The 19720-nt window shown below is 43.4% G+C and overlaps 1 protein-coding gene across 16 annotated transcripts in view; it reads right to left on the reverse strand.

Moving 5' to 3' along the window:
* Positions 1–465: 465 nt before the first annotated feature.
* The window catches only part of LOC110524334 (AP-3 complex subunit delta-1), a 34664-nt gene continuing 15409 nt past the window's right edge, over positions 466–19720 (reverse strand). The window contains exons 19-35 of one of the 16 annotated variants that reach the window (XM_021603878.3): positions 19576–19651; positions 19068–19255; positions 17960–18033; positions 17657–17677; positions 16769–16922; positions 16534–16665; positions 6962–7015; positions 5875–5979; positions 5548–5679; positions 5225–5272; positions 5058–5078; positions 4434–4623; positions 4235–4323; positions 3971–4056; positions 3681–3802; positions 3108–3187; positions 466–2969 (exon numbers count right to left, since the gene is read on the reverse strand). In XM_021603878.3, coding sequence (XP_021459553.3) covers positions 2874–2969; positions 3108–3187; positions 3681–3802; positions 3971–4056; positions 4235–4323; positions 4434–4623; positions 5058–5078; positions 5225–5272; positions 5548–5679; positions 5875–5979; positions 6962–7015; positions 16534–16665; positions 16769–16922; positions 17657–17677; positions 17960–18033; positions 19068–19255; positions 19576–19651 — 1668 coding nt within the window. In that variant the 3' untranslated portion in view covers positions 466–2873. Of the gene's footprint in view, positions 2970–3107; positions 3188–3680; positions 3803–3970; positions 4057–4234; positions 4324–4433; positions 4624–5057; positions 5079–5224; positions 5273–5547; positions 5680–5874; positions 5980–6961; positions 7016–16533; positions 16666–16768; positions 16923–17656; positions 17678–17959; positions 18034–19067; positions 19271–19575; positions 19652–19720 lie in introns of all 16 variants that reach the window. The other 15 variants (XM_021603877.3, XM_021603882.3, XM_090235592.1 and 12 more) reach the window with 15 other exon arrangements.

The raw sequence follows: 19720 nt of genomic DNA on the forward strand, positions 1-19720 counted from the left end.
GGAGCGTGCAATTGGAATGCCAGATGCAGGAATGTCCACCAGAGAATTTAATGTTCATTTCTCTACCATAAGCCACCTCCACCTGCGGGATCGGCTGGGGAGAGGGAGTGGGGTGCTGAGGAGTATTTCTGTCTGTAATAAAGGACTTTTTTGTTGGGGGGAAACTCATTATGATGGGCTGGGCCTGGCTCCCCAGTGGGTGGGCCTATGCACACCCATGGCTGCGCCCCTGCCCAGTCATGTGAAATCCATAGATTAGGGCCTATTCAATTTATTTAAATTTACCAATTTCCTTCTATGAACTGTAACTCGTAAAATCTAATTGTTACATTTATATTTTTGTTCAGTATACACAAGCTACATTGATCATTTAATCAGACTTGCACACAAAGAAAAGCACATGCAATTTCACTGAATATACAAATACAAAACAGGAATTATAATGAATCAGTCAAAGGAAAGATGTGAAAGCAGCTCAGCCTTTATTTCAATTTGGGTAGACTTATCCGTTCTTTAAAGGGAATGTTGATATGTCAGTCGACTAATATTGTCTTGCTTATGTAGTCCCCTCTTAAAACATATTACAGCTAGCGAATTGTGAATGAATGAGTTGGACAGGACCTTCAAACAAAGAGCAATGAGAGTATATTTTAATGTCACAAGCCAACCTCAGCATGACAATCACAATTTACCAGAGAAATAATTAAGACAAAGTGGGTATCTTCTCTGAATAGCATCACAATACCTTTCTTCTCTACTGAATTGGAGCCTCTTCCTCTCAGCGCCATGCCACCAAATAGAACCCCCTTCCCCAATGTTAAATCATTCAAAATCATATTTTTTTTTTAATTGTATGGACTTAAACAGATAAAACTACAATACCATCAAACTGTAGAATGAAGTCAACTTTCACTTAATAAAAATAAAAAAAACTAATAGAAAAAAAGACAATCAAGTAATGACGAGGGAGTTTGTGTGCAAGTTTATCCTTGGATAGGGAAAATAATAAGAAGTATACATTCCTACTCATGCAAGATACACATTGATTAAATACTCCGCACAAGAAATGTTCATAATTAGTACAATGTATTATTTAAAAGTAACCGTTTCATTCGGTAATGCCAATCAAATCATTTTTTTTAGGAAGGACATTCTGTAGGTAACGTCGCTGAAAAACAGTTCTTCACACCAACATGGGACAGAAGACACTCGTGGAATGGCTGACCCATAGTCCAACAGGAGACCAACATCATCCACGCTTGCAAGACAGGAATGAGGGTTAGTCGGGATACAAACTATGGGATCAGTTTAAAGTTGCTACTACGTCGTGCTGGACCAGGCAGTGAGACATGTTGAGAGTAACTACAGAGCAAACTTGTAACCTCTGAGCAAGTCATGAAAAGGAAGAAGCCATTGAAAATTATGAACATTAATGTTCATCATATTGTCAATGCGCAGGATGTGGCAAGGCAGTTCTGAGAGAATAACACTGGAGTAAGATCAGTTTATGACTGTATATCAGTGACGCGTATGATGTATTGGAGTGTGAAAGTGGCAAGGGGCAAGAGGTTTAGATGATTTGACAGACAAACGTCTTATTGACGGGCTGAATGTTTTGCTTTCTCAAGACAGGAGGGAGTAGCAAACAAGAAGCCACCTTGACTAATACTGATTGAAAATAAAATACGAAACCAAGTGCCATTGATCTCTCAGAATAAATTATGCCTGTATGACTACAATAGCCTTTCATTCCCATAGGTGATCCCAAACTAAGTAGATCAACACATGAGAGTCCTACAACAAATTGATATTTGAAGCCTGCTATTATAGCAAAGCTATGCGAGAGGCTCTAGCTGCAATATGTGATAGCTAGCCTTCACTTAAATGTGTCACAAGTGAATAAAGAGAAACAGAGGCAGAGCAATGAGAAGTTCTATATTATTCGGTCACTCATTACAGATACTGTGGTAGACATGCCTGAGGCAAGAGAGATAAGAGGTCTCGAACAGCACAGCAGATGAGCAGTTAAATATCTGTCAACCATTACAACATAATCAAAGCAATAAATCAGACAATTGTAAAAAGATCCCATTCTACCCATGTCTAGAATAGGAGACAGAGCAAGACAGATGCAGAAACATTATTTTCGAGTATGGCTACGCTTTGAGATGATTCCAACACACTCTTAGTATAACTTTCCAGCTCAGGCATTTTCAATTCTTACAGGGATTGATATGTTACAGCGACACGGGTCAAACTGAAGCTTAGCACAGTTGGAGCGGGGGGGGGGGGGGGGTTGGAGGTGGGTCTCAGGAGTTCAGTCTCCTTCAGTTTACATGATGTTTCCATCTAGGGCCAGTCAGAGTGAGTCACGCATGCTACCAGGACTATAGCGCAGTGGTAGCACGCTGATGCTTAATGCAAGGGGGGCGCAGACAGGCGGCAGAAATCAACAAAAACAGCAACAAACAGAAACAACCTGAAACAGTAAAAACACAATTCAACCAACAAAAAAAGTCCAGTTGTCAGATTACATTACATGACCGTCACAGACTGTAATGCCGATGAGCGAGAGAGAATGGGCACGAGTTCAGTCAGAGGTGTGGAAGTGGGGAGCAGGTGAAACAAGTTTTTTGACAGTGGAAAAGAGATTTGAAACAAGGAAGAGGAACTAAAATTGCACAGAGGGAGTGAGCATAGAGCAAGTTACTGATGTGGAAAGAACACGTCTGAGTGCAGGGGGGAGTGGGGAAGTGAGCGAAGAAAGGAGAGTTGTGAATCTGAAGATGAATAAATAGGGTGAAACGGAGTGTTTTAGCGAGCGAGGGGGTTTAACAGGGGGTAGGGGGGCACCAAGTGGCTGTCAGACACAATCAGCACTGAGAAAAGGTGAGTTTGATCTCATCCAGCACATTCCCAAGCAGCCCCGGCTCGTCACATTTAGCATCGATGGACACGGTCTGATCAGCCTGAAATGGACAGGGACAAAGACATAGGGCAAAGGTTACAATAACAACTCACAACCTTCTATCTCATTTGAGTTGTCTGAACATGTGGATCCAACATGTGGCTCTTTGGACACCTGACTGAGGAGTAGAGCTACTCACAGTTTTGACCAGCAGACACATATGGTGACCCTGGATTGACCTGCTGTACATGGAGGCACAGGAATCGATCCTCTCCACAACTGGTAAAGTGACAAGAACGCAACCGTAAGCTTGTTATATCATTCAGTCCATTATTGACATGGATTATTGACACTTTTATTTAACTAGGCAAGTCAGTTAAGAACCCATTTTCATTTATACAGACGGACTACCCTTGTTCAGGGGCAGAATGACAGATTTTTGTACCTCGTCAGCTCGGGGATTCAATCCAGCAACCTTTTGGTTAGTAAACCAACGCTCTAACCACTAGGCTACCTGCCACCCCGACACTAATCTATGAACAGATGCAATCTCAACATCTAAGGTCTTTATCATCATCATCATCATCTTAAAGCGGACATGCTTATTCAAAGAGGTTTGTTTTTGCAAGAGGACAAGGCGAACTAGAATAAACACCCCAAAAATGGTTGGGTCCCTTCACCGAATACCTCACCCTTTCCCCTGTATCCCAGTCCCTATCCCCCTCCCTCCCTTTTGCCTTCCACCAGTTTCCTTCAGTCCTAGTGTACCCACCAGAGAAGTGGTGGTGGAAGCAGATTCTGGCCAGTAGATGGTGGAAGGGCTGATTAACTCCCTCCAGCTTCAGAGAGCACCCCTTCAGGTCCCCTGACTCCAACAGCTTAGAATACGCATCACTGCAAACAGCAGCAATCACATTCACTACACATCACATAGCAGTTTAATCATGAGTTCAGATCAGGGCACAACACACAAAGCCAATAGCTCCAAATCTACAGTTAGGTAACGTTCATCATTACTGAACAGCAGAATGAGGTTCTTTGAGGGCAGCTAGTTGCACTGACCTGTAGCAGGGAGTGGTGATCAGGTAGGAGGTGCAGGTAAAGTGCAGTTTAAAGTCCAGTTTCTCGTGAGTGGAGGAATCATCAGTCTGTGAGAGAACATAACAGCAGAAGATCAATAATATGATTTTATGGATGAGAAATAAGTCAGTCAAACCTTGAGCAGTGAAGGAGACTGTATCCAGAGTCAATGTCGCAGACAGACTCACAGACAGAGTGCTAGCAGGGGCGATGTGAGGGACTTTGTGGTGGGATAGACTAACTCACCTTGACTATGAAGGTGAGGGTTCCCTTCAGTTTCTGGGGCATCACGATGTTCTGCACTGAGAAGATGAAGCGTGCCTCGTTTGAGATCCCTGAGGAACAAGAGAGGAGATCAAACATTAGTCTGGCTGCAAAACAGGAATTTTAATATTTGGAAGTGAATGTAGTTCAATAATAGTCTCCATCCCCGCTCTCTCCTCACCGGGGGGCAGTTGGAAGGGCACGATGAGGCCGTCGTGTGGGCCAGCTCCATCAGGCCGCTGCAGCTTGGAGTTGAGAGAGTCCAGCACGTTGAACTCCATGGACTTGATAAAGCTGTCGCACTTATTCTCAAAGATGACAGAGACCACTACCTGGCTACCGTCCTGCAGATTCCCCTGGATGTCACACACCTGGAGGTGGGGAGCGAGGGAGAAAGAGAGAAGGATGAGGGGAGAGATAAAACGGAGGTTGATCCACTCCGTAGCCAGCAGTGTTCACACAAGGAGCCCAGCAGATTGACTTGCATGCAAAACCACAGCAAACCAGCCAATCGATTCAACCATTCCAATCCCAACATGAATCCCATGTGATTTTTCATAAGCAATCTGGAAGCATTGATAGTAAAGAACCATAACGTCACACACACTCAAGAGGATGCCCCTGGCTTATGGTGTTCTGAATAACAGGGTCACGGTTTCCCATTTTTGCATGTCTCTGCATAAGAGCTTGGTTATCACAGGGTGATTAAGCCGGGGGGCACAGTCTAAGTCACAACCACACAGCACATCTAGAAGATTCTCCTGTAAAACCCATAGCCTGCAGTTCACAGAACCTCAGCCAATACCTTATCAGCATCCTGCTTCATCTTGAGAGAAAGAGAGATCCACATATAGTATTTATATATTATGTTAAAATGACCCTTCTCAGTTCCCATATCATCAGCCATCCACATAGAATATATAATAGTATTTATCTTTAGTTCAGCCAAGCTTCTCTCTCAATCACACTCACCATCTTGATGTAGGAGTTCTCAGCCAGCAGGGCGTAATTGGACATGGGCTGTAACAAGAGAGGCGTCTGGTCAGTTCTCAACCGTCACTTAATATGCAAACAAGGAAACCAGACTGCCGTGTGGATTATGTATATGCTATTAGACAGGCAGTGTATACACAACGCACACTTGACTGTGCCAATCAAAGGGTGGGGGTGTGTCAACAGACCAAAACCAAACAATGAAAATTAGAGTTTATCTATGAATTAAACGTCCAGCGGACAGGGATTTGACATAACGGACAGGGATTAATTGACAGAGTGAATGGTGATTGGTTACTGACCGGCAGAGGCTCCTCCTCCTCCACAGTGCCGTTCTGCACAGACTCGTCTCCGGCCCCATCGCTATGATTATGGTGGTGCTTCTTTTTCTTCTTCTCCTTTTTCTGCTTCTTCTTCTTGTGCGTGGAGGATTTCTGAGAGGGAAACAAGCAGGGGTTTAAGTGACGGGCAGTCGATTCAGAAAGCGGGAGTGAAAATGTCCAATGGGGAAGTGCTCAGACAAGATCGGTCAAAATACAGTATCCTGTTGTGGTAGTCTACTGAATAATCCTTAGTAACAGCTAAGATTTCTGTCTCGTGATTATGGCATCATCAGTGGAGTGACTCACAGTCTCCTCCGGCTCAGTGTCTTTGGCCTCTTCAGGCTCAGAGTCTGGTGCCACGGCAGCCATACCAGATGCCGTCCTAGGGGTGGAGGCAGGGGCAGCTGCTGCCTGTCAACACACACATCAATAAAGTTAGTTGGATACATTTAGGAGGACTACTGACATACAGCACGCATTGTCATTTATTTATCATATACAAGTACAGGTATAGTAGCTTGGGTTAGTTGTAGTAATTTGTTTGTTGTTAAGAAGTTCTTTAATGCTGACATTGTTCCAATGGACCCATTGTCAATATCTGTGTTTTAGTGGAACGATCATAGACAAAAACACACAAAAACAGAACAGGTTCAAACAGGATGTGCGAAGTCACATTTGGGTGACTGATAGACTTACAGCCCATTTCCTGAGGGCAGACGGTTGGTGTGATGTAAACAAAGTGCTTTCATTATACATTTTTCTCAACATGCAGAGCCCCAAAACAAATGTACAGACCAATGATCAGATTCTGATTGAAACAGTCATATACAGCAGCGGCAGAACAGAGGACAGAGAGTGTGGGGTCACAGAGACCTTAAAGTAACTTTATGACCTAGTCTAAGCTCAAACTGAATACTGTACAGTCCTCTTCAGTCTCCCGCCTGGTCTGACAGCTGCTCTGGGCTAGACGTAGTCTGAACACACAGGGTATGTAGACAAACACTCAGTCAGTCGTCAAAAACACTGTCTATAATGTAGTCATACACATGAAGAGCTGTGCTACTGTTGCAGTGGTTTGACTTGATCAACAGGAACTGTCAGCAAGATTCCAGACACTCTGAGGCCCCTGAACTTGACAACTGTGAACCCACCACTGACGAGAAACAGACACACTGAGCAAAACAAAAACAACCAACACTAAGAAACACAATTGCAAACAGAAAACCACAGCCCAAGAACGAGTAGGGTTATGTGCCCTGTGAGAGAGAGGAAGTAATGTAAGCGTGAAAGGAGAGAAGCGTGAATGGAAGAATGAAAGAAAGAAGCACACACGAGAGGTGCTGTTAGAACACAAATGACAACAAGGAATGACTAAGAGAGAGAGGAACTCAACCTGAGGGTTAGAGGGCACTGGAGCATTTGAGAGCCAGAAATCCAGATCCGAAGCCTAGAACAGGGAGGAAGGGAGGGGCCAGAGAGGTTAAACATTTTAGTGCTACCTCATCATGAAAATGGATACAGAGATTACACTGTTCTTTTCATGAATAAATCAAGTATTTCAAAAGAGAGACTAGGAGCACTGAAATCTAAGAACTCATACTTGATTTAATCTTTGTTGCTGATAGGGAGGGGGCTTGAAAGCAGCAATGACGATGTTTGATGAATGAAAATGATCAAAGAAAATTCTCTGTCAAGCAAACTCTTAATTCAAATCTAATTCTTAGTTTAGCTGCAAATTATTTAGTGTCAGAGTTACAATAGATGTAGATGAATTACAGGAGTGACAAAATACCCAACACAGAATGTAATTGTGCATTGATTAACTCCTCATTGATTGATTTAATTCTTACTAATAACCCCTATAAATATTTGTCTAGTGGCATATGACCTCAGTGATCATTGTCCTATAGTATGCATTAGAGATACCAGACAGCAAAATACTCACTAAAGTTATTCTCAATGGTTTTTACATGACATGTTCTACTGTGATTAAGCCCTGCCTCCTGTATTCTTAGAGTTCACTCTAGAAAATGTATCCTCCATATTCATTCCTCTGGCTGATAAACACGCCCCTTTTAAACAATTCAGTGTCAAAGAGAAAACCAAGGGTTAGACCTTCAGCGCTCATTCAGATGAGAAATCCTGCCTGGGCCAAAGCAAGGAAAACTGACTGTAGTGGACTGGCAATCTTTCAGACAACTGAGAAACAGATGTACTATCTTGCTTAAGAAAGATAAATCAAGTTACTTTTTAAGCTCCATCTCTGACTGCTGGGGATCCTTCTGAATTTTGGAAAACAGTAAATGCACTGAAGCGTACAAATTCATCTTCTTCCCTGCCGTAGCAAGTTCTGTCTGACTCTGGTATCCTAACGAAGAAGAATGGGATAAGTGATGCTTTTATCTCGGCAGGCTTTTTATTTGAGAGAAACTGTGGTTTAATTGACCCTGGTCTGTCAATCAACTGCTCTTCCCTCTGCCCGCCTCTAGCTGACTTGACAGTTAACGGTCAACTTCTAGTGAATCTTTGTTTTCATTTAAACAATTTACTACCTGTGATGTACTTTATGCCTTGCTTAAGATTGATGTAACATAAATAAATAAATATATATATAAATAAATAAATAAGAATCCACTGGGGCTGATATGCATTTTTTGCTGCAGCTCTCTGCCCCCCAGATTGTGGAATCATTAACCCATATGTTAACCCAATGACTATATCTGGCACTATCCCCAATATTTGGAAGGCGGCCCATGTACTCCCCCTTCACAAAAGGTGGAGACCCTTATAAACTAAATAATAATTTTTTAAAATATATATTTTTTAAATCACCCTATTTATAAAAACTCTTTCCTAGCTAAAATATTAGAATACTTCATTAATTCTCAGCTAAGATCTTTCTTATCTTTGAACTGTATCCTAAACGTACACCAGTCAGTGCTATGAGCTGGTCTAAAACCTATCTTTGCTGCATCCCTAGCTATAAATTGTGTTGTTAACTGTATGGACAAAAGACAACATTGTGCTGCCCTCTTCATTGATCTGTCAAAGGCCTTCGATACTGTTGATCGCGCACTGCTAATTCAGAGGATTTCCTCAAATTGGCCTACACCAGGCTGAATGTAAATGGTATCAAAATGACTTGGACAGAAAACTCTATGTGCATCTACTGAGGGTGTTAAATCAGATTTTCTGAGCATAACGAAAGGTGACCTGCAGGGGTCAATTCTTGGTCCTGAACTTTTTATTGTTTACATTGACAAATTAACCTGGAATTGTATGCTGTTGATACTGTTGTGTATGCTATTGCCCCCACAGTTGACCAGGGTCTATCTGACCTACAGGCCTTCATTAAATTATAGAAAAACCTTGACCTGAAATTACACTGCTCAAAAAAATAAAGGTAACTCCAAGTCAATCACAATTCTGTGAAATCAAACTGTCCACTTAGGAAGCAACACTGATTGACAATAAATTTCACATGCTGTTGTGCAAATGGAATAGACAACAGGTGGAAATTATAGGCAATTAGCAAGACACCCCCAATAAAGGAGTGGTTCTGCAGGTGGTAACCACAGACCACTTCTCAGTTCCTATGCTTCCTGGCTGATGTTTTGGTCACTTTTGAATGCTGGCGGTGCTTTCACTCTAGTGGTAGCATGAGACGGAGTCTACATCCCACACAAGTGGCTCAGGTAGTGCAGCTCATCCAGGATGGCACATCAATGCGAGCTGTTGCAAGAAGGTTTGCTGTGTCTGTCAGCGTAGTGTCCAGAGCATGGAGGCGCTACCAGGAGACAGGCCAGTACATCAGGAGACGTGGAGGAGGCCGTAGGAGGGCAACAACCCAGCGGCAGGACCGCTACCTCCGCCTTTGTGCAAGGAGGAGCACTACCAGAGCCCAAGCCAAATGACCTCCAGCAGGCCACAAATGTGCATGTGTCTGCTCAAACGGTCAGAAACAGACTCCATGAGGGTGGTATGAGGGCCCGATGTCCACAGGTGGGGGTTGTGCTTACAGCCCAACACTGTGCAGGACGTTTGGCATTTGCCAGAGAACACCAAGATTGGCAAATTCGCCACTGGCGCCCTGTGCTCTTCACAGATGAAAGCAGGTTCACACTGAGCACGTGACAATCTGGAGACGCTGTGGAGAACGTTCTGCTGCCTGCAACATCCTCCAGCATGACCGGTTTGGCGTTGAGTCAGTCATGGTGTGGGGTGGCATTTCTTTGGGGAGCCGCACAGCCCTCCATGTGCTCGCCAGAGGTAGCCTGACTGCCATTAGGTACCGAGATGAGATCCTCAGACCCCTTGTGAGACCATATGCTGGTGCGGTTGGCCCTGGGTTCCTCCTAATGCAAGACAATGCTAGACCTCATGTGGCTGGAGTGTGTCAGCAGTTCCTGCAAGAGGAAGGCATTGATGCTATGGACTGGCCCGCCCGTTCCCCAGACCTGAATCCAATTGAGCACATCTGGGACATCATGTCTCGCTCCATCCACCAACGCCACGTTGCATCACAGACTGTCCAGGAGTTGGCAGATGCTTTAGTCCAGGTCTGGGAGGAGATCCCTCAGGAGACCATCCGCCACCTCATCCGGAGCATGCCCAGGCGTTGTAGGGAGGTCATACAGGCACATGGAGGCCACACACACTACTGAGCCTCATTTCAACTTGTTTTTAGGACATTACATCAAAGTTGGATCAGCCTGTAGTGTGGTTTTCCACTTTAATTTTGAGTGTCACTCCAAATCCAGACCTCCATGGGTTGATACATTTGATTTCCATTGATCATTTTTGTGTGATTTTGTTGTCAGCACATTCAACTATGTAAAGAAAAAAGTATTTAATAATAATATTTCATTCATTCAGATCTAGGATGTGTTATTTTAGTGTTCCCTTTATTTTTTGAGCAGTGTATAATTAAATGCAGGTTAAATTAAGTAAACAGTGCCTTCAAAAAGTATTCACACCCCTAGACTTTTTCCACATTGAGTTGCAGCCTGAATTTAAAAATGGATTAAACATAAATTTGTCAATGGCTACACACAATATCCCATAATGTCAAAGTGGAATTATGTTTTTCAAAATAAACAAATCTATAAAAAAAAAAAATGGCGTAGGGTTTGGGGGTGCGGAGTGGAGGGAAAGGTTTTGAGGGGCAGCTCTAGGGGAACCGGGGGTGGGAGGGGGTCTTGGATGGTTGGTGGCCTGGTGGTTGGGAGTTTGGGCCGGTGGCCGATAGGTCGCTGGTTCAGGTTCCCGATTTGACTTGGTGGTAGATCTATAGACATGCCCTTGGTCGCAGCACTTGACCCTGGTTGCTCCTGTGGGTCGCTCTGGGGTCTGCTAGATGACTGAACGTAATGTAAAAGTTAAGCGGTTTCACCGCAGGTAGATTGTTAAACATTATTTTTTAATGACTACCTCATCTCTGTACCCCACACATACAGATCATTGTAAGGTCCCTCATTCGAACAGTGAATTTCAAACACAGAGTCAACCACAAAGACCAAGGAGGTTTTCTAATGCCTCACAAAGAAGGGTAACTATTGGTAAAAAAAATAAATAATTAAAAGCCGACATTGAATATCTCTTTGAGTATGGTGAAATTATTAATTACACTTTGGATGGTTTATCAATACACCCAGTCACTACAAAGATAAAAAGTGTCCTTCCTAACTCAGTTGTGGGAGAATGAAACCTATCAGGAATCTAAAGCAATTAAAGTTTAATGGCTGTGATAAGAAAAAAACTGAGGATGGAACATTGTAATTACTCTACAACACTAACTGAATAGACAAGAGTGAAAAGGAGGAAGCCTGTACAGAATAACAATATTCCAAAACAACAATCCTGTTTGCAACAAGGTACTAAAGTAATACTGCACAAATTTGGCAAAGCAATTACATGTTTGTCCTGAATTCAAAGTGTTATGTTTGGGGGCAAATTCAATACATTACTGAGTACCACTCTCCATATTTTCAAGCATAATGGTGGCTGCATCCTGTTATGGGTATGCTTGTAATCGTTAAGCACTGGTGGGTTTTTCAGGCTATAAAATAAATGGAATGGAGCTAAGCACAGCCAAAATCCTAGAGGAAAAGCAGATTGAATCAGGTTTCCACCAGACACTGGGAGATTAATTCACCCTTCAGCAGGACAATGACCTAAAACAAGGCCAAATCTACACTGGAGTTGCTTATCAAGAAGACAGTGAATAGGTTCATGAGGGGCCGAGTTACAGTTGACTTGAATCTACGAAAAGACCTAAAAATGGTTGTTTAGCAGTGATCAACAACCAATTTGACAGAGCTTTAGGAATTTAGAAAATAATAAAATGGGCAAATGTTGCACAGTCCAGGTGTGCAAAGCATAGAGACTTGAAGCCAAAAAGCTGTTTGTTTCTACAACTTATTGACTCAGGTGTGAACTTACATTACCTTACTATTTTCTACATTGTAGAAAAATAGTGAAGACATCAAAACTATGAACACATATGGAATCATGTAGTAACCAAAAAAGTCTTAACAAATCCAAATGCATTTTATATTTCAGATTCTTCAAATAGCCACCCTTTGCCTTTGACAGATTTGCACACTCTTGGCATTCACTCAAACAGTTTCACCTGGAATGTTTTTCCAACAGTCTTGATGGAGTTCCCACATATACTGAGAACTTGTTGGCTGCTATTCCTTCACTCTACGGTCCAACTCATCCCAAACCATCTCAATTTGGTTGTGGTTGGGAGATTGTGGAGACCAGGTCATCTGATGCAGCACTCCATCACTCTCCTTCTTGGTCAAATAGCCCTTACACAGCCTGGGGGTGTGTTGGGTCATTGTCCTGTTGGAAAACAAATGATAGTCCCACTAACACCAAACCAGATGGGATGGCATATTGCGTTGCAGAATGCTGTGGTAGCCATGCTGGTTAAGTGTGCCTTGAATTCTAAATTAAACACCATCACACATCCTCCATGCTTCAAGGTGGGAACCACCCAAGCAGAGCTCATCCGTTCACCTACTCTGCGTCTCACAAAGACACGGCAGTTGGAACCAATTATCTAAAATCTGGACAGATTTCCACAGGTCTAATGTCCACTGCTCGTGTTTCTTGGACCAAGCAAGTATCTTCTACTTGTTGGTGTCCTTTAGTAGTGGTTTCTGTGCAGCAATTTGACCATGAAAGCCTGATTCACGCAGTCTCAGTCTCCTCTGAACAGTTGATGTTGAGATGTGTCTGTTAGAACTCTGAAGCATTCATTTGGGCTGCAATTTCTGAGGCTGGTAACTAATGAACTTGTATTCTGCAGCAGAGGTAACTCTGGGTCTTCATTTTATGTGGCAGTCCTCATGAGAGCCAGTTTCATCATAGCGCTTGGTTTTTTGAGACTGCACAAAAATCCAGATTAAGACATGAAAGTCACTCAAAGTAATGATGGACTGTCATTTCTCTTTGCTTATTTGAGCTGTTCTTGCCATAATATCGACTTGGTCTGACCAAATAGGGCTATCTTCTGTATACCAACCCTACCTTATCACAACACAACTGATTGGCTCAATCACAATAAGAAGGAAAGAAATTCCACTATTTAACAAGGCACACCTGTTAATTGAAATGCATTCCAGGTGACCTCATGAAGCTGGTTGAGAGAATGCCAATAGTGTGCAAACTCGTCAGGGCAAAGGGTTAGAATAATCTCGAAAATAAAAAAATATATTTTGATTTCTTTAACACTTTTTTGGTTACTAGATGATTCCATATGTGTTATTTCATAGTTGTTCTCTCTTCACTATTATTCTACAACGTAGAAAATAATAAAAAATAAAGAAAACCTCTTGAATGAGTAGGTGGGTCTAAACTTTTGACTGGTACTGTAAGTACCCCTCCACTTGTTTCTTGGGCTCAGTGCTAGTGAATGACACTCAACCTGTCTTCATCATAAGGGAGGTTTCTGAGTCAAAGGTGAACAAGGTGATTAGCTCACTAAAGAACTCTAAAGCTAAAGATGTGTTTGGGATGGACTCTACCTTTCTTAAAAACTACAAAGAGTCACTCATTGGCCCCATTACTAAGGTCACCAACACATCTATTGGTCTCGGTGTGTTTCCAAGGGTATGGAAGTCGGCCATAATAACGGCCATCTTTAAATCAGGTGACCCTGCTGACGTGAGTAACTACAGGCCCATTAGTATACTACCTGTGGTGTCAAAGGTTGTTGAAAAGTGTGTAGCAGAACAACTGATTGCCCACCTCAACAACAGCCCCTTCACATTACACTCCATGCAGTTTGGCTTCAGAGCGAAACACTCCACAGAAACGGCCAACTGCTTTCTTCTGGAAAATGTGAAGTCCAAGATGGACAAAGGGGGTGCTGTTGGGGCTGTGTTTCTGGACCTAAGGAAGGCTTTTGATACTGTTAACCATGAGATTCTCATCACAAAATTGTCCAAGTTCAACTTTTCCCCTGATGCCTTGAGATGGATGAAATCATACCTTGAAGGCAGAACTCAGTGTGTCAGAGTGAGCAATGAGCTGTCGCCCACTCGTAGCTATGATGTGGGCGTGCCCCAAGGGTCAATACTGAGGCCCCTCCTGTTCAGCCTGTACATTAATGATCTGCCTTCTGTCTGTACTGGGTCTGAAGTTCAAATGTATGCAGATGATACAGTGATATATGTGCATGCAAAGAGCAAACAACAAGCTGCACAAGAACTCACTACTGTAATGGTCCAGGTTACAAAGTGGCTCAGTGACTCGTGTTTGCATCTCAATGTGAAAAAAACTGTTTGCATGTTCTTCACAAAGAGGGCAACAGATGCTACTGAGCCAGATGTCTATGTGTCAGGGGAGAAGCTCCAGGTGGTATCCGATTTTAAGTACCTTGGCATCATACTTGATTCCAACCTCTCTTTTAAAAAGCATGTGAAAAAGGTAATTCAAATAACCAAAAATTCAACCTAGCTAATTTCTGATTTATACGAAATTGTTTGACTACAGAGGTAGCAAAACTGTACTTCAAATCTATGATACTCCCCCACTTAACATACTGCTTGACTAGTTGGGCCCAAGCTTGCTGTACAACATTAAAACCTATTCAGTCTGTCTACAAACAGGCTCTCAAAGTGCTTGATAGGAAGCCCAATAGCCATCATCATTGTCACATTCTTAAAAAGCATGAGCTCTTGAGTTGGGAAAATCTTGTGCAATACACCGACGCATGTCTTGTATTCAAGATCCTTAATGGCCTGGCTCCCCCTCCACTCAATATTTTTGTTAAACAGAAAACCCAGACATATGGCAGCAGATCCACAAGGTCTGCCATGAGAGGTGACTGTATAGTTCCCCTAAGGAAAAGCACCTTTAGTAAATCTGCATTCTCTGTGAGAGCTTCCCATGTCTGGAATACACTGCCATCAGACACACATAACTGCACCACATATCACACTTTCACAAAATGCTTGAAGACATGGCTAAAGGTCAATCAGATTTGTGAACATGGTCCCTAGCTGTGTGTTGCCGCTTTCCATGTTGTCTGTTGTCTGTAGCTTGTGAGGTGTGGAAACACTTTGTTGCTTTTATGAATTTTGTCTTGCTGCTTTTTGTTTTATGTTGCTCTGTCTGTATGCTACGTCTTGCTTGTCCTATGTTGCCCTGTCTGTATGCTATGTCTTGCTTGTCCTATGTTGCTATGTCTTGCTTGTTCTATGCTGCTATTGTCTATATTGTAATTGTTTTTAATAACCTGCCCAGGGACTGCAGTTGAAAATTAGCCGGCTGGCTAAAACCGGCACTTTTACTGAAACGTTGATTAATGTGCACTGTCCCTGTAAAAATAAAAAAATAAACTAAAATAAACTATTCAGACCCTTTGCTATGAGACTCGAAATTGAGCTCAGATGCATCCTGTTTCCATTGATCATCCTTGAGATGTTTCTACAACTTTATTGGAGTCACTGACAGAGCTATAGAGTTCCTCTGTGGAGATTGTTGTCATTCTGGAAGGTTCTCCCATCTCTGCAGCACTCCACCAATCAGGCCTTTATAGTAGAGTGGCCAGACAGAAGCAGTCTCCTCAGAGAAAGGCACGATAGCCCACTTGGAGTTTGCCAAAAGGCACCTAAAGACTCTCAGACCATGAGAAATACGATTCTCTGGTCTGATGAAACCAAGATTGAACTCTTTGAACTGAATGCCAAGCATCATGTATAGAGGTAACCTGGCACCATCCCTACGGTGAAGTATGGTGGCAGCATCATGCTGTGGGGATGTTGTTCAGTGGCAGGGAATGGGAGACTAGTCAGGATCAATGGAAAGCTGAACGGAGCAAAGTACAGAGAGATTCTTGATGAAAACCAGCTCCAGAGCGCTCAGGACCTCAGACTGGGGCGGCGGTTCACCGTCCAACAGGACAACGACCCTAAGCACACAGCCAAGATAACGCAGCAGTGGCTTCGGGACAAGTCTCTGAACGTCCTTGAGTAGCCCAGCCAGAGCCTGGACTTGAACCCGATCGAACATCTCTGGAGACACCTGAAAATAGCTGTGCAGCGACGTACCCCATCCACACTGACAGAGCTTGAGAGAATCTACAGAATGGGAGAAACTCCCCAAATACAGGTATGCCAAGCTTGTAGCATCATACCCAAGAAGACTCAAGGCTGTAATCACTGCCTAAGGTGCTTCCTCAAAGTACTGAGTAAAAGGTCTGAATACTTAAGTAAATGTGATATATATTTTTTTGTATTTTATAAATTAGCCAACAGTTCTAAAAAACAGTTTTTGCTTAATCATTTTGGCGTATTGTTTCTAGATTGATGAGGGGAAAAAACGATTTAATCCATTTTAGAATAAGGCTGTAACCTAACAAAATGTGGAAAAATTCAGAATACTTTCCCGAAGACAGCAATATATATAGTCCCTGTATAAAAGGTAGTCCCTCCCTTTGTGACGTCATACCTCTGGTGTAGAGGCAGGAGGCGGGGCTGCCACATCCTTGGTCTCTTCTGGTTGGACAGGCTCCTCTGACCCAGCGCCCATAAGATCCTCCTCTTCCTCTTGTTTGTGCTTTTTCTTCTTCTCTTTACTCTTCTACAATTACAAAAAAACACAATCCTCAAGTCAATAAATAGACTACGGAAACAAACGTCAAAAATATGTAAAATATTCTTAAGAAATAAAGATGGAGCCAAACCTTCCTGTCCTTCTTCTCCTTCTTCTCCTTCCCTGTCTTTTTCTTGGGCTCTGGTACAACCTCCACCACCTGCCTGTCTTCCATGGGGCTCTTGAGGACCTCGTCAGGACGGTGTGACCTGACTGGCAGTTTCTTCTCGCTGTCTGCCAGGGGCCTGAGAGCACAAAGAGAAGTAGACACACTTACAACCACAGCCATGCGTGTGCATGGGGATTCTGGTCAAACCACAGCCATTTGCTGCATCAAGTGTTAACTAGCGTCTTTTCCTTGTCTCCTTTTAGGAAAGGAAGCTAGTTGAGACAAAGCCATCCACTCAGGTGCACGACATCTCAAACACAAACCTTCAAAGGGGGGGGGTCAGGAGGGACACTCCCATTAACAGGTTAATCAAATAATTAGCAATTATGTTGAAGACCAATGAATTGGGTGAGGATTAAAATAAGAGCAGCACGGTAGTCATCCAGGAGTAGTACTGGTGATGGAGTTAGGACTTCAGAAAATCAGCACTTCCACTGAGAAATCAATTAACTCCATCTATAAAACAGGTTGATGTGACGAGAGTTTAAGTTAGTGAGAAGAGCGCTTTTCTTCAGCGCCTGCCACAATAACACGTTTGGAAGGAGGGAATGCTGATATTCTGAAGGGAGCTTGTAGAAGGTTTCAAATGGAGTAGGGCTGAGAGGGAGAAAATAGTGTAGTTGAACACTGGGATCAAACTTTAAACTGTAAAGTCACATCATGCCCAAACGGAGAGAGAGAGAATCAGATGAAGAGAGAGAGCAATGCTATGTTAGTGGGAGGGGGCAGGCGTGAGACCGAGAGACAGCAGATCAGTCAGTTTAGTATGCAGGCCCAGACGTGGCCTCCTGACACTGAGAATGTACTCACCTGCGAGATGCTGCCAGCAAACTGCTCGGGCAAGGGGACAGAGAGGTGTGTGTGCATGAGAGAGAGAGAGAGAGACAGAGGGAGAGAACCACAGAGCAGAGCACAGTGAGAGGGAGTGTGTGTGGATGGGAAGGGCCTAGCCAGGGCAGCACTAGCACCAATCTCTCATAATTGGTGCCAGGAAGAGATTATACACCCCCGCAGAGTATATAATAGCACAGCCTGTTTATATAGCCTGCTCTTTCATACTAATCCATTAGTGGACAGCTGTAATACAGAGAGGTCAGTGATGAGTGAACTCACTTGTCCAGGTCGATGTTCAGAGCTTTGTGGGGGTCGTTGGGATCTTTGTCGTCGTCATCACTGGGTAAGGCATTCTGAGACAGGAAGAGAGTCAAGTTAGTGACAGCGTAAAATAACATCCTTGCATTTAATATGAAATTAAAATGTGAATTACCACTCAATATAACAAATGTTTTATGGCTTCTTGGCCTGAGCCCCTTTCATGAGGTTTTGGGCTCACTTTTTCCCCTTAAATTCCTATATGAAATGTTCTGAACTAGAGGTCTTCACGGATCCCGACTATCCGAGACCCAATCCAGAATTCTAAATAATGTCACAGATCTGGGTCAGATCTGATATGATTGTCACGGCTCTTGGGTGGGTGTAATATTAACTGACGTGTTCAGAAGGGCCCGTACAGAGCCGAACGGGACTGCTGGCCAATCATAAGTCAAAGCAGCAATAGGCTACAGTCAGAGCCTCCGTGTGGAAAAAGTCAGAAGATAACAAATCAATGGAAGATAGAATTAAAAGGAGAAGGATAGGCTACAACAACCAAGAGCCAACAGGTAGGCTGATACAAATAACAAGTCCATACAGAATATTAAGTAACTGTAGAATGAGAAAGTGCATGCACTTCAGCCTCAGTTAGCCTAGCTAGTTAATGTTAGTTAGCATAACTAGCTTCTCCCGGTTTGATGCTGTCAAGACAGGTACTATGTAATCATATTTGATGATAAATAACCTAGCTATGGCAGTTATTAGTCTACTATAGTGAGTCAGCTTGTTGGTTGGCTTCTGTCTCTAGTCTCTCCCTCCCTGCTCCCCGTGTCACTCGCTCACTCCCCCGCCTGCTAGAGCAGCACCTCCCTCCCCTCGTGCTTTATCAGCTCTGGTTAATAGTCGCTTAGGGAGAAGAAAAAAAAAAGAGTACATTTTAAGCTGCTTCCATCACTCGGATTGGACCAGGTCTGGATCTGACCAGATCTATATGGAACTGGTCTCTATATTTCAAAAAAATATTGATGCATTTCGAGTCTGGGTGGGAAAGTCCCATCTCCATTTCGGAAAAGGTCAACTTTTGGATCCGTGAAGACCTCTACTCTGAACACCATGTGTAAATCCCTACCTCTGGCATCTCCTCAGTGACGATGTCCACCATGTGTGCGGGGGTGATGTCCTCCTCGCTCTCTGGGCCAGAGTCCCCCCTTCTCCGGCGGCCCTTCTCGCCCTTCTCCCTCTTCTTCTTGTCCTTCTTCTTCTTCTTGTCTGCCTTGTTTCTCTCCCGACGCTCCTCTTCCAGCTTCACATACTGATCTGACATTGGCATCCCTAAACCAAACGGGAGGGAGAAAGAAAGAGGGAGAGCGAAGGAAGGAAGGAGAAAGAGGGGTTAAGTTATGTTACAGAGAGGGAAGTACAGTAGAGGGGTTAAGTTACGACAGAGAGAGAGATGAGTGAGAGCGGTACAGTAGAGGGGATAAGTTATGAAACAGTAGATGGGTTAAGGTATGAGAGGCGAAGAGAGAAAGAGGGAGATGGGTTAGGTTTGGATACAGAGTGCTGTGTGCAAACCACTCACTGATACACTACATTGAAATCAGTAGTTTATAATCTAGTGGCCAGAGGAGACTGACCTGGGACCTTAAGAGGCACACTGAGGTCAATCTGCACCACTGGAATGTGCTCCACACCAACACCATCCTGGTACACCTGCACACACACAGAAACAAGTCTTACACACAGGAACTATAACACACGAATGTGAAGAACATACAACAT

This window comes from Oncorhynchus mykiss, chromosome 5, assembly GCF_057628025.1.
Source record: "Oncorhynchus mykiss isolate SJ-2025 chromosome 5, ASM5762802v1, whole genome shotgun sequence".
Classification (NCBI taxonomy): domain Eukaryota; kingdom Metazoa; phylum Chordata; class Actinopteri; order Salmoniformes; family Salmonidae; genus Oncorhynchus; species Oncorhynchus mykiss.